We start from the raw sequence: 27334 nt of genomic DNA on the forward strand, positions 1-27334 counted from the left end.
CTGACAGAAAACTGAAGTGAGAGAGATACAGACCACATAGTCTAGAGTAGAGAACAAATATTTAAAAACAGTCTTGTGCTTCCTCCTAAATAGAAGCAAGAAAAAAGCATCTTATGTAGGTGGAGCCGAGACCTTCCGCTTCCCTTTGATGAGAAAGTTACGCGTTTAACCTACTAGAGTGCGCAATTCTCACACACTTCCCCGCATGAAGACCCGAACTGTCACTTCCATCAATTCAAGGACCGTATAGCCTCTCCACGCGCACATTACACAGCCAAACCAAAGCGATTGTCGTCTCTCGTTCCGTTTATTTAAGTTTTCCTTTGCTGTATCCGTACGACTTATCTTGTTTTTTCTGTTTTTCTTTTGGAAAGCTGAAAGGCACCTCAGATCTGCGCTCGCTTCAGCATGCGTTTGGCGCACGGAGCGCACTCTTGGCGAGCTCTTCATCATCAGGCGCAGGGATGATGTTCAACTCATCGGGCTCGCTAGATTTCTTCTCGTTCACTCACCCTGAGGTCGCGTCGGAAGTTCTCAATGGTTCCTCACACTTATTCTACAACATCTCAATGGCCATGTGGAACAAATCCTGCGGGGAACCATTGCTCGATTTCACCTCAGCGGAGAAGATTGTTATCGGAATGATGCTGGCCATCATTACCACCGTGACGGTGATTGGAAATATGCTGGTGGTGATCGCGGTGTGCGTTGTTAAAAAGCTCAGACAGCCGTCCAACTATCTTCTGGTGTCTCTGGCCGTGGCGGATCTCTCCGTGGCTATTGTGGTGATGCCATTCGTGATCGTGACGGACCTCACGGGAGGAAAGTGGCTTTTTGGAGAGGTCTTCTGTAACATTTTCATCGCCATGGATGTGATGTGCTGCACTGCATCCATCATGACGCTGTGCGTGATCAGTGTGGACAGGTGAGTGGGTTCGTTGGGTTCTTCTTAAGTCATTTAGGGGACGCTTTAATTCAAAGTGACTTTGTTACAGGGGCGAGTGCTTTGAACACAGTGGTGATGGTTTATGCTGCATGCAACTCATTTTGGGGTTTGAACTTACAACTCTTCTGGGTTACTTGGCATCATTTTTTATCCACTAGAAGTTTATGCAAAAAGAACATTTATTTATTTATTTTATTTACATTAATTTAAGCTCATATGTATCCATTAGACAATTTCTATTTTATTGTATTTTTATTAAGCATATTAATCAAGATACATGAACTCCACAAATGTTTCAAAGAGCATATTGTGGTCCATCATGTGGTCTCAGACTTTTGGACCCCACAATATATATATATCTGTATACTGTATATAAAGGGAAGTGTATGGCAATAATTTAAGATGCTGTAATTGTTCTTTTTTTCTCTTAAGCATTTCCTCCATTTCATGCACCATTTAGGTTTCTACAAATATTCCATACACTCTTAAAAATAAAGGTTCTTTATTGGCATGTGGTTGCATGAAAAATCTTCAAAATCCATAATACCTTTCCATTGCACAAAATGTTTTATAGTGGAAAATGTTCTTCAGAATACTAAAATGTTTTTTTTGCACTAAGAAAAATATTTAATGGCTCTTTTATAAAACAGTTCCTGTCCTTGATTCTGATTGGACAATAGATGTGTTTTATTCACGATAAAACACGGCTATGACCGCTTCACCCAACGGTTCTGTGTATCACTTGCCTACACAACACCCTTAGGAACCACTCTTAGCAACGTAAACTGCATGTACTCAATTGACATTGTTCATTGAAGCTTACTGTATTATGTAGAAAAGTACTGCGAGAAAGAGATCGAGTGAGCGAGTTTATTACCTGCATTCGGATTTAGCATTTTCCTTCAGGTCAGTCCTATTCTCATAATAAAAAATCTGTTTAAATGTCCCATGTATTATCTTATCCTTTTAACAGTTTAGGGGTTTTCCCGTGACTGACAGCGCTATTCAAAGCATTTCAAATACGAAGCGACTTCATTCAGTTCCGTGTTCACAACAATTCAGTCTTTTCAATGTAAAAGTCTTTGCTACTGACTGACACACTCATAAAGACAGTCTTTGCTGCCATCTAATGGCGTAATAATGTAACTTCTGTTGCTGTTCAAGGTCTGGGACTATTTATTCCGGCGGAAGGAAGGCTTTTATTAAGAGTTTACTTCATGAAATTAGCATTGTTACATATTTTTGGCTTGATATTTGTATTGTGTGGTAACCGTTTTAAGCAATAAGGTACGAGAGGCTGTGCTGTATCGTGAATAAGTCATGGCTGAAGGGGTTGCAACCACTCCGCTTTGCGTCATGCCTAACAACGCCCTTCAGCCGTGACTTATTCACGATACAGCACAGCCTCTCATACTTTATTGCTCACTTAAGAACTGTTCACTAAAAGGTTCTTTGGGGAGCCAAAAATAGTTCTTCTATGGCATCACTGCAAAACCTTTGTATTTAACCTTTATTTTTAGTCTCTAAATGAATATGAAATGGCATTTATACAAATATTAGAAAAATACTTTTCTAATAAAACTGCAGGGAACTGCTGTCATTGTACTCATCTCATGTCAGGTACCCATCTCATAAATGGTCCATGTGGTTGCTCATTTAATATTATTCCTCAGTTAAATAAACATCAGTCAGTACTAAACTGGACTGGCAGCTTCCTTCACTTGAATGGCAACTCTCTGGATGTGTTCACTGTACAGCAGAAATTAATACTGACAACTCTGTGTCCATGTTGGACATCATTCCTGCAGACCGAGAATAGGGTCAATACACCTGCAGCCAGTCTCCCATGTGACATCACGAGGGGGGGGGATTGTCGCTGAAAGACCCTGATTTCGTTTGACACATCCGAGGAGTTAGTGTCCTTTGGGTCCTGATGTCCGAGAATCTATTGCTGCAGTGAAGCTCACTAAGAGAATGGGTTATATTGGGGGGGAAAAAGTACAAAATGTGGTGTATTGATTTTGCAGTTTTCACTTGCACATAGCAGTAGTTAACTGTTGTGTGATTGAATGGGTAATTCAAGTCAGCCATCGATCTATATGTCAGAGTGGCCATTAATTTTTAGTTCAGATTTAAAGGTGTTGCTTTCCAACTACACATTGCCTGTTTTTCTATATGACAGTAAAGTAAATGGGGAATATGGTTTACAGTATGTCAGACAGCACCATGGGGTTCTGAACTTAGCAGCTTTATTTTTTGGTCTAGAAGCTCAGGTTGCTTATTTAAACAACTAAATTAAATGAAATTAAAGCTGACTTATTTAAAGATGGACAGCCATTATGGTGTAGGGGAGTCTAACCATCATCAGCTTAACCAATTAGAAATGAGCTACAGTGGTGAATTCCTTCTCTAGTGAACTTAGACAATTTTGATCAAAATGTATCATAAATATGGAAATGTTATATAGTATCAAGGCTTGAGATGTATAGCACAAAACAACAACATTTCAACTCCTCTGTCGCTTTATTGTTGTGGCACACAAATCCTCAAGGAAAACGTCACATAGATGCATTTTGATTTTTTTTTCAGCACATTACGTCTGTTATCGCTTAGTAGACACTTTAATACACGTACATACCAAAGGGTCATATTCTTTCAACAAGCACTTGAGGGTTTTGAAGGATTACAAGCAAACCTAGTCTCTTATGACGCTTGTTTCTGTTTGTAAAAAGCTGATGTGAACTGATTGCATATTTGAGTTTGGCTGGAGAGGATTTTTCCTGTGAGGACCAGGAACATAGGCAAGAGGTGCTTAGTGCTTTTTGTTATTGAGATTAAATTGTGGTCCGTCTGGTTGCTCTGATGTTTTTATTAAATTAAGATTGTTTTAGCAGCCATTGGTGATAAGATTACGCAGTCTGCAGGCTATTCATTTAAAACCGATCCAGTATTTAATCAGGAAATGCACCTGGATAGTACATTGTATATGAATATTTCTTAGCATAAATGTGCCTTCATAGCTATTTTTTTCCCCATGACGTGAGAACAAGGAATATCTGTCCAACTAACGGACAATAGGTCCAGTGTTTTAAAACTCATTACATCATTCATGGAACATTTTTCTTAAATGTTTTAATTGGATGTTCATTCAAAACACCAACATTCAAAAATAATGTTCCCATAATGTTTGCAAAATGATAAAATGGAATGTTCCCTCAATGATTTTCCCAAAGTGTATGTTCTTAAATTAATTTTACAGAGAAGCCACAAGTGAAGGACAGCCCCTGGAACTGAAGTGCCTGTAAACTCACCATTATAACCCAGTGTTCAAGGACTCTTGACAAATGCTTTGACCTTTGATTCTGTGAGCATAGATCATTTCAATAATGGAAGTGAAACTACCTTGCTAGTGCCTTTTCCTCATTCATCTTAAAAGCGAGGTCTTCTTAAAGGACCGTTTACTAGATATCGTCAAAATCTTTTCAACAAAAAGGCTCTTAGTAGAAGAAACAATCAATGTCTGGACTTTCTATCCACTGGTCAATCACAGACCAACAGGCTCTTTAGAGATCGAAACCATTCAGCAATGAAGAAAGACCTTTAACAGGAAGGAAAAACAGCAGGAAAAAAAAAAGATTGACAATTTAAGCTGATAAGATAACGGGTTTATGTCTGATTTTAAAATAAACATTAAATCAAATCAATCCACTATTTACACATACATGTAAATCATGTACATGTAAAATATTTAAAATCTATAAACATTTATTAAAATATACTTAACTCTACATACTGTAATATATATTAATAAATAAGGCAGAAAAACATATTTGTCTGTTATGGAAACTGAGAGCTCTGTGAGTGTGAGAAAATGAAATCGGCAATCATAAAAGGAGAAAGCCAAATGTTTTTCTAATGGGCTTGTATTATCTCAATTAAATACATCATCATCATTATTTTCCAATGTTAAAGACAAATCACCCTCATTCACATCCCACAAATACCACATTAAGTTGTCCATGAGTGAGCTCAAGCAAGTTATCCATCTCATTCAGACAGCAGACCTCTCTCTTATTTATGGGCATATTTTAGTTTCATCTCAGGGTGAAGTGACAGTGATGGAACATTGTTTTAGTATATGATTAAGTGTTGGTGAATGGAATGTTTGCTGTCAGTATTGAGAAGCCACACAGCTTTAAGCTTGAGGGAAAGGCACAAAGACTACAGGAAGTAGCACTTAGCTTTTCTCATGGTGTTCATGTTAATGTGACTGGGTAGTGTTTAATGTGCTAATGTGAATGCATGGCACTTCAGAAATCAAGTATCACACTTGTTGCATTAAAAATACATTAAAAATACACACACACACACACACACACACACACACACACACACACACACACACACACACACACACACACACACACACACACACACACACACACACACACACACACACACACACACACACATGTTTGTTTTTGTGAATTGTGGGGACTTTCCATAGACTTCAATGCATTTTACACTGAACAAACTGTACATTCTATCCCCCTACCCTGCCCCTACCCCTAAACCTAACCCTCACAGGAAACTGTGCAAACTTTTACTTTTTCACAAAAACTCATTCTATATGATTTATAAACCCATTTACATTGTGGGGACCGCTGGCTGGTCCCCACGATGTAGGTGAACTCAGGTTTATATTACATCATGGGGACATTTGGTCCCCACAATGTAATATAAACAAAAGCACACACACACACACACACACACACAAACACACACTAAAACACACACACACAACATACCAATCACAGTAAAATCACCACAAGGACATGGATTTCAGCTATTTCCATCTTTGTGAGGATATTCTGTCCTCATAATGTAGGGCTTTGAACCACACACACACACACAAATATATATATATATATATATATATATATATATATATATATATATATATATATATATATATATATATATATATAAGCTGCATCCCAATTCAGAGGCTGCATCCTTCGAAGGCCGTTTGTGTCACAGCGGCACGATGAAGGCTGTCCCAGTTCGAAGGCTCCTTCAAATGCGTCCTTTGTTTCCTGTGCAATGAAGGATACAATAGATGGATCCTTCACGGCCTTGCCTACCCCAGAATTCATTGCACGCCAGTGAAGAAAGGATTTTATTTTTTGAGAGAATTTGCCAAAACAGTTCAACTGACTTATACAGTGCCTACAGAAAATCATCATACCCCTTTGAAATATTTACTTTATTTGTTGTGCAGCCTAAAATCAAAACCCATTCAAAAAACTTTATTTACAAATTTTGCCTTACAACATCAAAGTAATGGAAGAAAAAGCATCAGTTCAGAAAATGTATTGAAATAAACTGAAAAACTAAAATTAACAGGGTTGGAAAAGAGACACCTTTTCCTTTAATTACAGCCATTAATCTGTTTGAATATATTTGTACTAGCTTTGTGTAACCCCTCACCCAGGTCCTATTTGCCCCGCTCCATGCGGGCCTCAAACCTGGGTCTCCGGGGTGGGAGTTGGACGCTCTAACGAGGAGGCTAAAGGCTGCAACCTCTAGCATTAGTCGCTAGAGCATCTCTTGAGATCAGAGGAGTGAGGTTTACTCACACAGCAACTACTAGCTGGCCTCCGTTGCATTTGCACAGATTGGGGAATATTTGCCCATTCTTCCTTGTAGAATTTCTCAAGTTCAGTCAAATTCCATGGTGAGAGGTAATGGACTGCTCTCTTCAGGTTCATCCAGAGAATTTCTATCGGATTTAAGTCAGGGCTCTGATTTGGCCACTCAGAGTGGCGGTTTCCTGGACATGTTTTAAATTATAGTCCTTAATCTAGAATAAATAACCGTGTCTTAAAAATGGCTTTCTGAAACACAGATTAAGTACAGATGACTAAAATCTGGACTATGGAGTCCTGAATTAATATAAAATAGATTGAAATTGGCAAAAAACTGTGCTAAACTGAATTAGCATGAGAGAGGTTGCCTAGAAAACATGGAATGAACCAAGAAAAGCTTAAAATTGCATGGAACTGAGATGCAAATTACCGCATTTTTTCTTTTTTTTAGGAAAACTATGGCAGAAAAAAAAAACCTTTACTAAACAAGAGACAATTAGTTTTTCACTAAACAAGAGTGAAAAAAAAAGAAATGCCTGGAAATCTGTTTGTAATGAATTCTATTTAAATAGATGAATTCTATACAGTATATATAATAATCCTATGATTATTAATGCTTTTGCTTTGTCCTTTACACAGCAACAAACTAAACATAACTATTTACACATGTGATAATCAGTGTTGGCAGTCTAAAAATGATGGTTTGATCCAAAACTCTATCACAGAGGTTGCTTTATTATATTTAAAAAAAAAAGGCAAATCTTGTTAGCAGGTCCTCAACCCAAGCACAAGCTCTACACTTCACCACAATGGTAATCTCCAAAAGACACTATCATAAAAACGTTTACATAATAGAACATTAAAGAGTAAGAAGTCTCTCCATATTCTCATCTTTCTAAAAAAAAAAAATGCATAATGCAAAAACTTGAGAGATCCAAGCTGTGATAACGTTGAAGAAAAATTATTTGTTCATTACAATTAAATTTAGCCTTACACACAAACTTTAATCGATAATGAAAATGTTTAATAAAACCAAAAGGTAACATAACAATCAGAAAGAAGTAATTAATAGTTAATAATAAAATTTTAGAACTTTGTAAAATCCAGGGGCTGTATTCACAAAACACTTACCACTAAGAGTTCTCCTAAATAGCAGTAAAAGTTTTTAGTTAAGAGTTTTCTCTTAAAACCTATTCATAAAGCTGCTAAGACAAACTTTTACTAAGGTTTAGACTGAAGTCTTAAGCTAAGAGTAAGGATGGGGTTGACCTCGTTGCTATGGACTATACACACAGTGATTGGCTGATGGGGGAGGAGTCTCTGTCAGCGATTTAATCATAGAAATGTTGTAGAATGAGGTATCATATTTCTATATTAAAATAAAGGTTTTAAAATAAAAATGGTGCCATATTCAATTAAAGGTTTTAAAAAGTAGGCTAAGTGTCACTAATTAAACTAGTACATGTTCTGTTTGATCATTTGTAAGTGTGAACTAATTAAAACAACTTCCACAGGTAATCAGGCATTATTTATTTATTTATTACAGATTTATTTTTGGTGTTTTATCATAGATTCAAATCTATATGTAATATGTATTGCATTTATGAAGAAAAGGTTCAGCACCCAAGGCTCTATCGCTATTGTCTCATGGTGTTCAGTGTCTTTGGGTGGATTAGGACTGTTTGTGATTTGGTCTTAGTCACTTAGGAGTCCTCTTGACTACTCCTAATGTTTCACAGACTTAGGAGCTAGTTTTAGCGCTAAAATGCTTTGTGAAATACTCTTAGAGCAAAAATTTAGGAGTCCTAAAATTAGGACTGACACGCCCATTATTTTTAAAAGTTTCTCCTAAATTGACAAGTTAGGAGCTACTTTTAGCCTTAAGATGTTTTGTGAATATGACCCCTGAGTATTGTATTTAATAGATGAAGATCAAAAAGAAAATAATTAAAACATTTGCAGATAAGAGAGAAGACACAGAAGCCCAGGAGAGCAAAGGAGGGAAAAAGCTAAACTATCAACAACTCAGTCCATATTATACCATAAGCATATAGGGAAATTCCCAACCCACTCAAACTGATGTTTTTGTTCTAAGAAAAGGTTAAATGGTTTTACCCATTATATCATAAACTGGTCAGATGCCAAAAATAGATATAAAAGTTTTACAAATTTTACAAATCTTACACTATCAAATGTCAGCAGAAATAATAACAGACATATTTTGATCGGATTCAAATGAGCACTAATTCTGAAAAACATCACTTCTGCAATACTTGGCAGGCGTCCAATATCTAACCACAAACGAGTCAGCGTGACCTGTCACACTGGAACACTTGAAGAACAACTGAACATAACAAGCATACATACTCTGAAATATACAATAAGAATAACCATAAGGATACAATAACAAGTAAATACTTGAAAATATGATGAGAATTAATATAGATGTCAAGTATGAGTACATAAATATATGAAATCAAAAGTGAAACTGATAAATCATAAGCCATAAATGATTAACATAAATATTTATAAAATGCATGAATATGAATATCAACCATTTCCGATCCACCAATAAAATAACACTTTTTCAACATTTACTCTCCCAATTCAGCCCGGTACAAAGCATCATGGGAAGTGAAAGTCCTTGCTTACTTGACTGAAGCGTTATTTCAAAAAAAAAAAAAAATAAATAAATAAAAAAAAAAATATATAAATATATATATATATATATATATATATATATATATATATATATATATATATATATATATATATATATATATATATATATATATATATATATGTATGGATGCTGTTCAGTTTATTTAAACAATTTATTTTGATTTAATATCAGGACCTCAGACTGGGCCGAAAGTTTACCTTGAATGGCCCAGCCAGAGCCCTGACTTAAACCCAATTGAGCATCTCTGGAGAGACCTAAAAATGGCTGTCCACCAACATTTACCATCCAGCCTGACAGAACTGGAGAGGATCTGCAAGGAGGAATGGCAGAGGATCCCCAAATCCAGGTGTGAAAAACTTGTTGCATCTTTCCCAAAAAGACTCATGGCTGTATTAGATCAAAAGGGTGCTTCTACTAAATACTGAGCAAAGGGTCTGAATACTTAGGACCATGTGATATTTCAGTTTTTCTTTTTTTATAAATCTGCAAAAATGTCAACAATTCTGTGTTTTTCTGTCAATATGGGGTGCTGTGTGTACATCAATGAGGGGAATAAATAAATAAATAAATATATATATATATATATATATATATATATATATATATATATATATAGTGTGTGTATATCAATATCGATATATATCCAAGTGATATATGTGTCTTCTTTGAAACACAACGTTAATCTTAAATTAAACCTGCCTCCTGGTTTAATTTAGTCCTGGAGTAGCTCTAGTCTTCCTCCAGGAAATCAGCTCTGGTATAGACTATAATTCTGACTATTTTTAATCATGACAGAGAAAGCAGATTTCTGTTAATCTGGTTTAAAGGGCCATTTTATTCTAGGACTAGGCTTAATCTCTGTCTGGGAAACCGCCCCAAAGACATTCACCTTCCTGTCCTTAAAGGGGGGGTTGCATGCGATTTCACTTTTTTTAACTTTAGTTAGTGTGTAATGTTGCTGCTTGAACATAAACAGTATCTGCAAAGTTACAGCGCTGAAAGTTCAATGCACACGGAGATATTGTCTTTTAAAGGGGGGGTTACATGTTTTTTTTCTAGGCTTGATTGTGTTTTGGGGGCACAGTTTAACATGTCTTAATGCTTCGTTTTTTTTTAAACACTGTATTTTTCATATATTTTATCTTAACATATGAACGGCTCGTTTGACTTCCTGCTTCTATGAAGCCACTCCCTCCGACATACGCATTGTGCTCAGATTGGTTGGCAGGTTGGTTACTGGCCCAGTCTGTCGTGATTCGCTGAAGCGTCCGGAAACGCCACGCCCATTACCATTCGTAGGTACGCGCTTAGGTGGAAAGTAAATAATAGTGCCTACATTGCTGTATCAAATTGAGCCGAATCAGACCCAGATGAAGAGGAAAATCGCATGCAACCCCCCCTTTAAATTTATGGCATTTTATTGCCTACAAAAACGGGTGATTTGGACTACAACAAGCTTCTTCCCGGGTTGGTGACATCATAAACCCTTGCTATTAACATAAACACTGCCCCCGGGAACACGCAACAAAGTGGGCGAGGCCATGTGGCGCAGCATAATGAAAGCGGAAGAGTTGTTTACACCGAACGCGAGCTGCGCGACGCAACGCATCAAAAAATATAGAACCCATTATTACCTGTGATATTTTCTACACTGGATGCGGTGCTGAAGACAGATTCCTGAATCTACACGAGTTTAATGCTGGATTTACACAAAGACTTTTACTGAAAGATGAAGCAGTTCCCACTTTAAAAGCAGAAGCTGCTGTTTATCAGCCCCAAACTGTAAGTACGTTTTATTGTTTGTCTTTTAAACGTAATGTTATAGTTATGTTGCTATTTTTAATGCATCCAGGACGTATACAAAGAGCAACTCGTTTTTGCTAGCCAGTTAGCTAAATTCTAGTGCAACAAACACCAACAAACTTCTATGTTCATAGACAAACAGTTGTTCATGCTATAAATTAAACGCTACCTTTACAAAAATGCGACTACTCAGGCATGTATTTAATACAGGAAAGCTTTAATCAGGATAAAACTGTATATTGAAAGCTAACAAACAGCAGTGACAGCTTATCTAAACACTTTGACACAAATACTAAATTAAATACCATTCATAAACGTCCTTCAAAAGCCGCGATTGCAGAGGTTCTACTTTTTCCTCTTCATCTGGGTCTGATTCGGCTCAATTTGATACAGCAATGTAGGCGCTATTATTTACTTTCCACCTAAGCGCGTAACTACGAATGGTAAGGGGCGTGGCATTTCCGGACGCTTCAGCGAATCACGACAGACTGGGCCAGTAACCAACCTGCTGACCAATCTGAGCACATTGCGTATGTCGGAGGGAGTGGCTTCATAGAAGCAGGAAGTCAAACGAGCCGTTCATATGACAGTGGAAACAGAGGTGTAGAATTAAGATAAAATATATGAAAAATACAGCATTTAATTACAGCAAAAAACGAAGCATTAAGACATGTTAAACTGTGCCCCCAAAACACAATCAATCCTAGAAAAAAAACATGTAACCCCCCCTTTAAGCCAAGCCTGTCCCTTTGTTCTTTTGGTGGTATGTTTAGGATCATTATCATGTTGAAAGGTGACCTGCCCATTTTCAGCTGTCTAGCAGAGGAACACAGGTTTTCTTCAAGAATTTGGATGTACTTGGTAGCATCCATTTTCCCTTCAATCCTGGCCAATCGCCCAGTCCCCAGAAGGGACACCCCCCCAAAACATAATGCTGCACACCACCCAAAACAAACAAAGTTACTATTTCAAAGGGGTATGATGATTTTCTATAGGCACTATATCTTACTAAGATGCCATTATATTTAGTTTATACTTTTTATTATATACAAAAATGGGCCATGGTGAATATATTTAGACAGTTTGAACCCTGTTTTGTTTTCAGATTTCAAACGTTACTGCCACTAATCAAAGGCAGCAGTCACAGTTATTAGGCAATAAGAACAATCCTCCGTAGGCTAGAGCGTCCCTTTTAACAATGCTCATTCTGACCTTCATGGCCTTCGAAGGATGCAGCCTCTGGGACCCAGCTATAGGCTGCGTTCCAGTTTGTTTTTTTATGCCCTTCCCTCGCTAACTTCCCTCAGTCTCGTTGACTCAGATGTATGTCATTGCTTACATTGTATGAGTGCCCACTACTGGCGGAACCTTTGCAATGGGCTGAATTGGAACGTCCTAAGCCAGGGGTGTCCAGTGTCTGTCCTGGAGGGCCTCTGTCCTGCAGAGTTGAGCTCCAACTTGCCTCAATACACCTGCCTGGAAGTTTCTAGTATGGCTAGTAGACCTTGATTAGCTGGTTCAGGTGTGTTTAAATGGGGTTGGAGCTAAACTCTGCAGGACAGTGGCCCTCCAGGAGCAGGATTGGACACCCCTAAGCCCTTGATCACTTGGAATTTACTATACAGTATGTATTGATTTATTATTTTTTTTTTTTAATTTCTCTTTGTTTAAAACCATTTTATCTGTGAAATGGTTAAAATTTCCCATAGTATCTCTCTTTTTTTTCGTGGTCACTTTGGTGTTCCTGTTGAGATTATTAAATTGTGATATCAATTATTCAGGAAAATGACATTAATATTTAAACTTGAGAGTAAGTGGAGGAAGTCTATCCTCTTAGCAGCAGTAACTCTGTCCTTTGTGCAAGAAAAAATAGCCTCAAATATGTTAGACGGGGGAATGCTGCCCGTGGAGATAGGAAGGGACAGATTCGCATTAAAATTGCAAATAAGACACACACGGTCTGGCTGTCTTCTAGAATTTAGAAATGGAAATGGACACAGATGCAGTTCAGGTTCAAAAAGCAGGTTTTCCCAGTGGCCAAGGAACTAGCCTCAGGTCTCTAGTGTTCTTGTGACTACTCTCCTTGAGTCTTAGTAGCATACGACACTCTTTCTGCTCTCCTGACCAGCAACGCCGCGCAATTTGAGACCTTGCTCTGAGGTAAAACTCACCTGAGATGCACCTGACATGTTGAGTCACACCTGTCAGTGTCGTCCGATGTGTTTTCGACCATTACTGATTTCTCCAGGAGCTGAAAGGACAGGAGAAACTGTTATTGTGAATTTCACACTAATACTTTTATATAATCACTTATGAGTATTGTGCATTTCTGACGTGCTGCTAGGAGTCACGCAGTACATGCGCTCAAGCAAACACACTTGAATCCCAAAAATGATGGAGTTTCATCTTGTATGAGATACACTAACCAGGAATGATGACAAGTGGTAATATGCTTTACTCCTCAGGGAGGAAGGGGAAATGAAAGCACGCTGTATGGGGTAGAACCGTGAGTGCTAGAGCAGCGTGTGAGAAGAGCACGAGGGAGGTTGACACAGTTGTCACACAGGAGGGTGGCTGAAAATTTACACAGTTAATTCTACAGGAGGTTTCAGATGTAGATGTTAAGGAAAAAGCATGCCACAGAGAAAATAGAGGGAGTTTTCTTATAGAAATCTATATTCACCCTTGTTTTGTTCCATCTTCCACTTTATTTATACCATGGAACACAAAAACATTTTGCAGAATGTTTAGTCTTTTTCTTACAATGGAAGTGAATGGTGACCAAGCTTTAAAAATAGCAAAAAGCAACATAAATTTGCATGTTTGGGGCTTTTTTATTTACTTTTGGAGCTTTAAAGTCACTGTATGGAAAACTTGCCTAGTTTCTCCTTTTATGGCTTGCAGAGAAAAGAATGTTTGGAACAAAATGATGACAGAATGTTAATATTTTGGTGAACTTTATGCATTTAAAGTCACCATGTAATCGAAATTGACAATTCATATTTTTTTAATGGAATATTGCAGTATTTAGGGAAGAAAAGGCTGTCGCAACCTCCGTTTTATGCTGACTTTAAGCTTCACTGATCCTGTCGCTTATGACAGAAAATAATTAGATTCCTCTGTCAGGTCTTAAATTGCTTGCAAACCACAGAAATAATGTCAGTAACACATAACCAGTCATTCCAACAGGAATCAACATGATTGGGACTTTAGTGTAAGGGCGAAAAACATTTCACTTGTCTTCAAATTGGTCACGAGAATTCCCCGCACTGACCAACATAAAGCAGCTTGTTTTGGTAATCACTTCAGCTTTGCTTCATACATCTCTACGCTATTGACAATAGATAACCTGTTTTTGTAAAAATATTTTGCTAGATGATTTGGTGCCTATATGGTAGGGCTATATGGTATATGTCAGGATCCCGGTGTTTTGTGTTTTGTAGGACTTTTCTGTTGAAGTGTAATCTTGGTTTTCTTTGTTTCAATCTTTATTTCCTGTGTTTTGGTTTCTTTTTTGCCTGTACCTTGTGTGTCGCTATAGTTACCCTCATTAGTTACCATGACATCATATCACCAACACCTGTCCCTTATCAGCCCATTGTTAACATGTCTATTTAAACCTTTATGCTTCATTTGTTGGTTGTTGGTCGATGCGTTTGTGAGTATGTTCTTGTCGTTGCTCTTGTCAGCTGTCTGTGAATGGATTACCTTTTGTTATTAAACGTTGGTGCTTGCATTTGGATTCTCACTCTGTTTCATGCCTGCGAATTCGTAACAGTATATCAAGTTGGGCTATATCTGCCATATATAGTGGGCTCATATTGGGCCACTAATGGCATTCATATTTCCACACATGTACTTCCTTGGGAATCATGAGAACAGCCTATAGGTAAAGGCATCTGGAGGTAACTATACTAAGGAAGCAAGTATCTAGAGTAATTTAGAGGTTTTTTTTTTCTTTACTCCTTTTACATTATTAATTATGTGTTACAACACATAGCTTGATATATACACATCAATTTTTATCTATCTATCTATCTATCTATCTATCTATCTATCTATCTAATCTATCTAATCTATCTAATCTATCTAATCTATCTAATCTATCTAATCTATCTAATCTATCTAATCTATCTAATCTATCTAATCTATCTAATCTATCTAATCTATCTAATCTATCTAATCTATCTAATCTATCTAATCTTCTCAAGAGTTGCATTACCATAAAGTAACCTCTTAAATTAGGTCTTTGCATTTTTCGGAGACTTTCTGACAGGAGAGTGTCATGATGTCATTCTCCATCTAAACTTTGTGTCTAAACTCCATTAAAAGTTTAGTAACTGAATTTTGATTACATTCATTTTTTTGACTGAAAATCGTTCTGAAGGCTTACAGTTTTCACACATCGGCCAACCATCTTATCTCGATTAAAATTATTTGACACGGATCAATAAACTGTGATCTCTCACATGTTATATGAGGAGTAAACCATCACAATAGCCATTATTTGTGCTTGTTTGAGACTTTCAATAAAAAAAACTGTCCTGTCCATTGCAGATGTCCTCAATTTCATTTGAATGAATTTTGTAACATTATTGCATAACACGATGGTGGTCTATGATGAATGTTCAGACTCATTAATTGTTAGAACTGCCAAATATGAAGAGTTTCTTCTTTTTAATTCATGGCATCTGAAATTAATACATGTTGCTCAGATTTTCTATTGCAGAACACAATAGAAAGTGTCAACCTAAAATATTATTTAGCCAAAAGCTTCATTTATCAAAACAGTTCTGACTTATTAAGAAGGTCTGATTCTCTTTTCCTTCAACAGGGTCTAAATTAAGTGAACAGGAGACATATAGATTCTATCTAATCAATTTTAAAAGTCCAGTGCTTTCTTAGTGCATTCCACTAAAGACCTCATGATTCACTCTAGAGTCATTTTGCTCCATTTTTTTATGTAATCTATCCATTTAATCATTTTCACTTTTCCCCATGACACATACCTGAAATGACATAGTTACTTTAATAAGGATGAATGTACTTCCTTGGAGAAAGATATAATTTGCCCTCTTATCCAGACTTTTTTTAATACTAGTACATAATTGATTGTGTGAGAATAATTGGTCGCACATTGGTCCATTGGACCCAATTCCTAAAATAACATAAATTACATAAACCCATATTTAAAATGGGAATTTTGAAATTGTTATGTAGCCAACATATGTTTCTCATAAGTAACTAGATATTAACGTTTGGGGTTTGAGTGTGTGTAATTTTCACTTAATTTACACTTATTTTTAAAAATTAACTTTGAGAACATTTATATTTGTAAATGAGCGCTGTCAATCGCAATTAATCGCATCTAACAAAGGTTTGTAAATATAACATGTGTGATGTGTATCACATCATACTGTACATATCACGTACATATACAGTATATATGTACATACAACAACTGGGGACATGATGTTTTCACATCAATGTTTCTGGTCTATCTAAAGAATGAACATGTTTTTGATTTGTTGTGTATTTTATCTGCTTCAGTTGCTGAGTGATTTGTAACTGTCCCAAAAAATTTACATTTTAACAACCAGAACATTTAATAGGAAGGTAGAGTTGTTTTTATTTATGCCACTCATGCTTCATGAATCTCCAGAACAATAGGTTTAGCCTCCTCATAACAGATTTTATATTTTCCATCTGTGCTGTTTTTTGTTCAGCGGGGAAGGTCGTAAAAATTTATGTGGACTGGTTCTTGATATTAATGTCTCTAATTTGATGTGCAAATACCCAGAATAAATGATTAAAATATGAGGAAATGAGCACAAATAATCATGAATTAAATATAAAAACCCTTGGAATGGATGTCCACTGAATATTGCAGATCATGATTAACAAGTGTCAAATAAAAAATGGCACCATTCTGAAGATGATTAGAAAATGTTTCTGCAACTGAATGCTCTGCCATGTTTCTAGATAGAATAAATATGTCTGCTGATCTGGATAAAGGGAGCCGATTAGTGGCATCTGTGTTATTTAGCATCAGGTGTGAGTGAAATGGAGCAGCCTTAACATGTGGCATCGTGTGAGTGTTCGCTGACACATCCTGTCAGATAAGATTTTGCTCTCTCATGAGAATGTTTTTGCTTAAAATTTCAAAAGCAAGTTTATCAGGTGTATCAGGTGTGTGCAAATCTGTTTCAGGTTGAGAGATGGGTAGAGCTATTATGAATCTCATAGTGATGTGACTACAAATCAATAGCAAAAAAGAAATGGACATTTGAAATAATGTACCTTGGTAATACCATGGTACAATTAAAGTGTTTTGGAGTACAATGTAATTTCTGCGGTAAATAAATATGATCATTCAATAATCATCAATGATCATTAAATAATCATATCAAAGTACCATGGTATCATCACAGTATTTACATGATTAAAAGTTTAGGGTTGGTAAATTTTTAAAAATATTTCTGCAGAAGTCTCTTATGCTTACCAAGGCTGCATTTGATTATTCAAAAATACAGTAAAAACTGTAATATAGTGAAATATCATTACAATTTAAAAGAACTGTTTTTATATATTTTAAAATGCAATTTATTCCTGTGATGGCAAAGCAGAATTTTCAGAGTCATTACTCTAGACTTCAGTGTCACATGATCCTTCAGAAATCATTTTAATATGCTGATTGGTCCCTGTGATACATTTTTTCAGGATTCTTTGATGAATAAAAAGTTCAAAAGAACAGCATTTCTTTGAAATACAAAGTAAAAGTCTTTACTGACACATCAACTTAATGCATCTTTGCAGAATAAAATAATTAAAAAAACAAAATGCTTCTTGATTTAAGAACGTTAAGATATTTTGACTAGAAACAAGACAAAAACTCTAAGTAAGAACAGCATTTTTTGCAGTATGATTTTGTTTTTTAATTAGTTTAACTGAAGAATTACAAACTAAAAGTCCATGAACAAAACTAAACTGAACAGAACTGTAACATAAGGGCACTTAATGGAATGCATGGATGTCTGTGTATGTGTGAAGAAGGTAGTACACTCTTATAAATAAATGTTATTTATGGTCATTTGTGGTTCCATTAAGAACCTTTAACATCCATGGAATCTTTCCATTGCATTTAGTCATTTACATTTAGTCGTTTAGCAGACGCTTTTATCCAAAGCAACTTACAAATGAGGAGAGCAATAGAAGCAATCAAACTAACAATAGGGCAATGTATGCAATATATATATATATATGCAAGTGCTGTGACCAGTCCCAGTCAGTCCAGCACAGTACACAGCAAGTTTTTTTTTCGGGTATAGAATAGTAAGTGTTGCATTGATGGATCAAGTGTTGCCGAAAAAAGATGCATGTCCAGCAGTTTCTTGAAAATGGCTAAAGTCTCAGCAGCTCGGGTCGAGTTAAGCAGGTCATTCCACCAGCAGGGAACAGTCCAGGTAAAGGTCTGCGAAAGTGATTTTGTGCCTCTTTGTGATGGCACCACAAAGCGCCATTCACTTGCATAACACAAGCTTCTGGATGGCACACAGGTCTGAATTAATGAGTTTAGGTATAGGGGAGCCGAGCCAGTGGTTGTTCTGTAGGCAGACGTCAGTGTCTTGAATTTGATGCGAGTGGCAATTCGCAACCAGTGCAATTTTATGAGGAGAGGTGTGACGTGCGCTCTCTTCGGCTCGTTAAAGGCCATTCTTGCTGCAGCATTCTGGATCAGTTGCAGAGGTTTGACAGTGCATGCTGGAAGGCCTGCCAAGAGACCATTACAATATTACAGTCTGGATAGAACAAGAGCTTGGACAAAGAGTTGTGTAGCATGCTCCGATAGGCCTGATCCTTCTAATGTTGTATAAGGCAAATCTGCAGGACCTGGCAGTTGTAGCAAAAGGTGCACAGCATTACACAAACGGTTCTTTACGGTGGAAAAAGGTTCGTTAGATTATTAAAATGTTCTTCACACTAAGAAAACATGATTCTTTTAACCATTTTGTCAACCCAGAATGGTTCTTCCTTGGCATCACCGTGAAACCCAACTTTTGGAACCTTTATTTTTAAGAGTGTAGAGTTAATTTCACATACTGTACATGTATTTGTGCAAAAGAGCAATGATATGATCAGATGTGTTCATGAGGGCAGATGTACTGTAGACATTCAAGAGAGGGTGTTTGTGCAGACAAGGATGTTTTGATTATATAAACTAGCAAATTTTGTGTTTATACATTTATTTACATTCTTGACACTTTACTGCCAAATGACTCATAAGGATAATGTTTAAATAGCAGTTACACAGATGGGTTGCTAATGTAAGTCAAGTGGTTAGGCTAGAGATCAGGGGTGCAAATACAGGAATGCATAAACATAGCACATTGCATAATGTCGCCACATTATTTTTCCCATAGAATCTCTGTAATACTATTGCAGTTGTAATTGTTTTAATTGTAATAACCAACTAGTTTAGACCCACACATATAGTGCTCAGCGTAAATGAATACACCCCCTTTGAAAAGTAAAATTTTAAACAATATCTTAATGAACACAAAAACAAAATTTTTATTTCCAAAATGTTGACAAGACTATATTTATATAACATCTGTTTAAATTATAACATGAACGTAAGGTTAATAATATAACTTAGAGAACAAAATTTTCAGTTTTACTCAAATTAGGGTGATGCAAAAATGAGTACACCCCACTGAATGTCTCTGGAGCAAAGCTAAATTTTAGACTACAAATGTCTAATTTAACAAGAATTCAACCACAGGTGAGTCTAATTATTCATTACACAGGTGTCCAGCAGACAGTTGATTATAAAAGGGTGTTAAAACCCCTTCCCATTTCATGCTGTCAGCAATGGCACCACATGGAAGAGAAATGTCACAGATGTACTGCTCTATACTGAAAGACTCTTTGCCCTTGGTCGTCGTGGACTTTTCCAACATGATCTTAAACGCACTTCTAAGGCCACTGTTGGATTTCTGAAGAAGAACAGGGTGAAAATCGAACACCTATGGGGAATTCTGAAGAGACAAGAGGAGCATCACTCTCCATCCAGCATCCAGTCTCTAAAAGAGGTCATTCTTGAAGAATGGAAAAAGATAGATGTTGCAAAATGTCACCAACTTGTTCATTCCATGCCTAGAGGACTTGGTGCTTTTATTAAAAATAATGGAGGCCATACAAAGTACTAGATGTAGTAGTTTTTGCTGTGGGGTGTTCTCATTTTTGGATCACCCTAATTTGAGTAAAACTGAAAAATGTGTTCTCTAAGTTATATTATTAACCTTACTTTCATGTTATAAGTTAAACAGATGTTATATTAAACTTGGTCTTGTTAACATTTTGGAAATTATTTTTGTGTTCATTGAGATATTGTTTAAAATGGTACTTTTTCAAAGGGGGTGTACTTATTTATGCTGAGCAGTGAGCACTGTACCACAATACACAACATGTTTATACAAATGGTATCTAAAATTTAATTGAATTGTGGTTGTTTTCTCAATGACATAAATTTAAGTACACACTCTGTAGGACAAAGATTAAAACAAATATGAAAAATATAATAGCCTATTTTATATACTATATCAAATACTAAGCTTAAATCAAGTTTTACAATAGATAATGGTGGCATTGCTGGGCTGCTGATAGTTCATTTACACATAGCATTTCTCTGACTAATTTATCTCATCATTTGTTTGCATTTCTTTGTTTTATTTGCTATAATATATATATATATATATATATTTTTTTTTTTTTTTTTTTGCAGGCATCCCACATTTTCATAAGTAATTGATTCACAAAGGAAATTCAATGACAAAATAAGCCTTTTTGTACAATTTGAAGCCTTTGAGCCTTTTTGAACATTTTGAAGCTATATATCTATCCAATACTGTTTAGTTATTTACCAAAAATAACTAAATGAGATAAAAGTGTCTGGGCACCATGCAGCTAGTAGAAATTTTGCACTGTTTAGGTAGCCCTGCCACAAAAAAATAAAATAAAATAAAATAAAAAATAAAAATAAACTTGTTTAGTTCCTAAATTAAAACAAATCGCTTGAGTGAATGATTCAATGGCTCACTAATAAAACACATTCAAACAGTATGTCCAAATTCACAGTACTCATAAAAGAGTAGGCAAAAAGTACCCAAATTACCTATTACTTCCAGCGAGATTCTAAAGTGTGCATACAATGAACACTTTACTATGCCATGAGGCCACGGGAGAGGACATGTGATTGACAGTGAAACGACCCAACTGACGGATTACGCCTGAATTACATTCATACTATATAGAACATACTTTTTTAGTGGTTGTGATGTAGTTACTTATTCAAAGTTATTCTACTCAAGAGAGTATGTAATTTGTGATGACTGTTTCATTGATGAATGAATCAGCTTTTTTAACCAAATCATTTGAATGATTTAAATGACTCACTCATTAAGAAAGTCGTTTTTGCCACCTACTGGGATATGTAATTTGCAGAAAGAATCACCCACACAAACACAGACAATAGGAGTGATACAAACACTGAAACTGAATTATATTTATTTCACCATATTTAATTCCTTGAACAATTAAAAAATAGACATTACCTCATGATTATTTAATTAATACTGTAAATACTGAGAGTAGTAGCCTAGATAAAGGGAATTTATTAATTAGGCCCCTACCTCTAAAATAAATAAGTAATTTAATTAAATGATCATGTCATGAGGTAATGTTTGTTTTTGAATAATTATTATTAACAATTAAACAAATTTTTTTTTTCAGTTTTCAGCAAAAATGACTACACTGATATATAGGTTATACCATCACCACAATCTAAAATGACAAACTCCATGATATAAGCTAATTTTTACATACTATGTGGGACAAGCCAGAATCATTGTTTGTAGTAACCAAAAAACATTCCACAGATGCTAATCATTAATTTACCTGTAACTTGAATATCCATCATGCTTTTGTAAATCATAATTCTGACATAAAAAGTCATTTATGTGATGAAAAGTCAAATTGTAACATAAAGGCATGGCCAAGGTTAGGCTTTAGTTCAATTAGGATTACTTAAAGCTGCAGTTCATAAGTTTTGCCTCTTTGTCGCCATCTCTGTTTGAAACCTGTAATTGCAGTTATTTGCGGAATTATCATCTTTTCGTGGGTTGTGCATCACTACGGCTCCTCAGCACGAATGAATCTAATGTCTGGTGTCATTCACCACACCGATGCGGATACTGTATACTTCGGAATCACAGATTCTATGTCTTGGAAGAATGACCAAAATGACCTTATAAACATGTTTTTTATAAAAGAAAAAAAAAAACATTACTGGTGTGCATCCTGAGACAAAACAATGGCATTGACACATATTAAGATATGTCAGTGCAAGTTGCTTTCGGTTAAAACAGCCTCAAATATTCATTTAGTCTGGGACTAGCTTAAGCTTTGTCTGTGAAACCAGGGGAAAAAGTCATAATTATGACATTAAAAAGTAGAAATTATGACACAAAGTCATAATTTAGATTTTTTTTTTATCTCATAACTTAAACTTTTTAATTTCATAATGATGACATTGTTTGATTTAGTATATCATAATTTTAACTTTATACTTAGACTTATTTCATAATTTAATAAAATTAAGTAATAATTTTGTCTTTTTGTCAAGATTATGATTATTATTATTCTACGTCATAATTTTGACTGTTTAACTCAGTATCTGAGTGACTGTGGTGAACCGTGGTTAAGATGACATTCCAGGGACCAGTTTATGGCCGTGTGGAAGAATATGTACCACATTGTGATTGGATCCTTGGTAAATGAACATAAACAAATGGTCAGCAACATCAGATAAGATGCTAAGACAACTGCCAGACACCTCTTACGGGACAGGAACATATAGCACTCAAGCGCACGCATAACGCTTGCCATAAAGAACCAGCAAAAGTAATGATTATGAATGTGACAAAAAACAGCAAGGAAACATTTTTATTGTTTATTAATAAACTAATGTTTTTTGAATCGGTGTCGGCTGCGAAGATGAAGTTGATATTGCTGACTCATCATCTCTGCACAGTGGACGCGCTTAGTTTTAAATTATTTCTTTTAAAAGTAGACATTTCAAGTTTTCTATAGATATATTTCTCATGTCTTTGAGGCAAGCAGCCTATACACTGAATTTTGGTTAAGTTTCAGTTCAGTGCTCCACTCCATGTCTCCCGATATATTGAGCATCTTATAATGTATCCTCCTATCTTACTCATGCTGTTCACTTTTCATAATCTAATAGATGAAATTAAAAAATAACATTATAATAGGCCTATTTAAAGGTGCCCTAGATTGTTTTTTTACAAGATGTAATATAAGTCCTAGGTGTCCCCTGAATGTGTCTGTGAAGTTTCAGCTCAAAATACCCCATAGATTTTTTTAAATAATTTTTTTTAACTGCCTATTTTGGGGCATCATTAACTATGCACTGATTTTTTCAGCACGGCCCCTTTAAGAGATGTGCTTCCTCTGCCACACCAGCTCTCAACTATATATACATCGCATAAACACAGTTCACACAGCTAATATAACCCTCAAATGGATCTTTACAAGATGTTCGTCATGCATGCTGTATGCATTCTTCGAATTATGTGAGTAAAGTATTTATTTAGATGGTTACGTTTGATTCTGTGTTAGTTTGAGGCTATGCTCTGTGGCTAACGGGCTAAAGCTAACATTACACACTGTTGGAGAGATTTATAAAGAATGAAGTTGTGTTTATGAATTATACAGACTGCACATGTTTAAAAATGAAAATAGCGAAGGCTCTCGTCTCCGTGAATACAGTAAGAAACGATGGTAACTTTAACCACATTTAACAGTATATTAGCAACATGCTAAAGAAACATTTAGAAAGACAATTTACAAATATGACTAAAAATATCATGATATCATGGATCATGTCAGTTATTATTGCTCCATCTGCCATTTTTCGCTGTTGTTCTTGCTTGCTTACCTTGTCTGTGCACAGATCCAGCCGTTAATACTGCCTTTCATTGTCTAATGCGTCGAATGGGCTTGCATTATGCAAATATTGGGGTCGTACATATTAATGATCCCGACTGTTACGTAACAGTCAGTGTTATGTTGAGATCCGAGTGTTTTCCGGAAGTCTTTTAAACAAATGAGATTTAAATAAGAAGGAGGAAACAATGGTGTTTGAAACTCAATGTATGTCTTTTCCATGTACTGAACTCTTGTTATTCAACTATGCCGAGGAAAATTCAAATTCTGATTCTAGGGCACCTTTAAACAAATATGAAACTAAATACTTATTTTCTTTAATGGCAACACGCAGAGTACAGTACAGAGAAATTTCATGTTGTAAGCAAGAGCAGATCATGGGGTCATCCAAGTTTTTTGACATATTTTATTTATTTATTTTTAAAAGTAATGCAATAGTTACTTTCCCTGGTAATTAGTTACTTTTATACCTCTTTCTAAAGACCTTGGCAGTAGTTTATACCTGCAGCATATGTCTTTCTTGCTTAGATAACAGTTACCTGGGGTCAGCTCATTACAAATAACAGGTATATTATTTGTTTAATAATAAATAAGAATTTATTTATCTGCATTTTGCAGAATCATTAACTCTCTGGTGTTGTTCGGTCATTTTAGACCAAAAAAAAAAAAAGTTTTGAAATTTTAAAAATCGCTACTTTATTGGAATGGTAAGAAATGATGACTTTTATGGCAGTCGCTAAGGGACCACAAAAAAAAAAAAAAAAAAATCGTGGACTTGATTCAAAAAAGCTAAATGGTCATTAAAAAAAAAACAATTGTCACACTTGGTGGTGTTCGCTTTCAAAAATGACCACCATTGGAAATGAATGGGAAATATGCAAAAATACAGATAATTTTTTTGTGTGTACAATGAATCAACAAATCATCTACGATGAAGAAAAAAGTGCACAGCAATGAAGGGGTTACATTCTAAAATATCAAGAGTGTAAGACACATCTCACAGACGTAAGACGCTCTGCACAGATGCATATGATCTGGTGTGACTGTAACACAAAGCAAGTTTTTGCAATTGCTTGAAATAAATTCAATAATTCAGCCACAATGCAGTAAAAACAACAAGATATACCAGAGGGTAAAGTGGTTTCCCCTAAGAAGCTTTCCCATACAGATCTTTTCCATTGCTAAATTCAGTTCAACAGCATTGCATTTATCCATTCTGTGTTCACATCATTTATTTGTTTTTATAGTTTAATTCAGTATTTCCCTTTCTGGTTATTAGTTTATTATCTTTTAGCGGTGCATTTTCATTATTTGCAATATTAATAGTTGTGGTATTTACTCTTGCATATCTATTTGTTAATACATTTCTGTGTCTTCCTGACGATAAAAGATTCTACTAGTTGTCCAGGTTCTTACAAATCCTTCAGATAAATCAATTGACCAACTCCCTCCAGTTGACATTAATTTCAAATGATCGAACAGCTCTTTGGCAGTGTTCTTATTTTGTTAAGATAGTATTCTTGACTGGTGCCCTGTGAAAAGCAAGAGTGGTCATCTGATACACTCATAACCACACCTTTAAGGGATAGTTCACCCAAAAATGAAAATTTGATGTTTATCTGCTTACCCCCAGTGCATCCAAGATGTAGGTGACTTTTTTTCTTCAGTCGAACGCAAATTATGATTTTTAACTGCAACCGCTGCCCTCTGTCAGTCAAATAATAGCAGTGGATGGGAACTTCAACTATAACAGTAAATAAAACTTGCTTAGACAAATCAAAATTAAAACCTGCGGCTCGTGAAGACACATTAATGTCCTAAGAGACGGAACGATTGGTTTGTGAGAGAAACCGAACAGTATTTATATAATTTTTACCTCTAATACACCACTATGTCCAACTTCGTTCAGCTTCCTGTTAGTGAGGTCAAAAAACGCAAATTTTCATTTTTGGGTGAACTATCCCTTTAAGTGACGTGTGATCAAAAATCACTACATCATCTGTGACTTGAGTAGAAATCACAACATGACTATCGTATGTCATCATTTTGATTTTTTATGTCATTCACAAGTTCATTTGCCTATATAATCTTTAGGCTATTAGCATTAACTGTATTTAGCTTGCTGTCGGCAGTGGAGCTTAGTGCGACTACTAATGCTTGGAAGCAAAGCAAGATGCCTAAATTAAGTTGGTGGAGCTGGGGAGGTGGAGGGATGCCAAAACAGCTGATGCTTATATGCTCCTCCCAAAATTACATTTAGGTACATGAATTATTGCTGTGGGAAACCAATATATTTTTTCTGAAATATTAAAACGCATCAAACAAACAACAGGAACAAATCAAATAAACAAAATTATTGTGATGTTGAGTGAAGTGGGACAAGAAAAACTACTAGATATTGACTTGGCCTTCCAAAGTGAATAAAATATGCTGCTAATGCACCTGAGGGTAAAAGAAAATGTGGCTTCACTCAGGAAATGAATTGGAGAAGTTAATGGATAAAACCAGATATTCTCTAAATACTGAATGTAGTAAAAAAGGAAATTTATAAATTAGTTTTAAAATCCCTTACATTTATTTGAGCAGTAAGTGTTGTGGCTTTACAGTCTATGAATGCTAAACTTCAGTAGAGCAGAACAGATCAATATATCATAATCCTGCCAGCAGACCTGAGCACAGATGTTAGAACTAATGAATGTAATATCATCTCCCTCTGGAAATGAATGAGCAATTGCAGTAATCCTTCATGTAAACCACATTTATTTAATGATAATGGATGTCACTAAAAGGCACTAATTTAAGTTTATATAGTGTATTGATTTTATTTTACTGTGGGAAATGGCTGGTAAAAACAGTATTAGATACTTGAAGTATGGTTATTTAAATTTCAACTAGTATTTTAGGACACGTGCCACCAACAAAGAGAAAATAAACAAAGACAGACTTTCTGATGGGAAGCTCGTCTTTCAGAAGTGGCTCCCAGGCCAGTTCTTTTGTGAGACATACAGCATTTCATGACCATGTGAGGTTTAAATGTGATATTTAGATGACAGGGCACCATCAAGTGCTTTAAACTAAGCAGTTACAATAACAAAGTATTTAGTTTTAAGACTTAAAATGTAAAAATCATCATACACTTTTATCATTTTTTTATTGTGCTCCCTGAGGTCCACTTGTAATGTTAGTCAAGGCTTTTATTGCACTAAAAACCATGATGATTTAGCTTTT

At 35.6% G+C, this 27334-nt stretch overlaps 1 protein-coding gene across 1 annotated transcript in view; it reads left to right on the forward strand.

Annotated features, from left to right (window-relative positions):
- The first annotated feature begins 310 nt into the window (after window positions 1-310).
- The window catches only part of htr7c (5-hydroxytryptamine (serotonin) receptor 7c), a 55605-nt gene continuing 28581 nt past the window's right edge, over window positions 311-27334 (forward strand). Inside the window, exon 1 of the mRNA XM_067407677.1 lies at window positions 311-925. Coding sequence (XP_067263778.1) covers window positions 465-925 — 461 coding nt within the window. The 5' untranslated portion in view covers window positions 311-464. The remainder of the gene's footprint in view (window positions 926-27334) is intronic.

The sequence above is a fragment of the Chanodichthys erythropterus genome, chromosome 13 (assembly GCF_024489055.1).
Source record: "Chanodichthys erythropterus isolate Z2021 chromosome 13, ASM2448905v1, whole genome shotgun sequence".
In the NCBI taxonomy this organism is placed as follows: Eukaryota; Metazoa; Chordata; class Actinopteri; order Cypriniformes; family Xenocyprididae; genus Chanodichthys; species Chanodichthys erythropterus.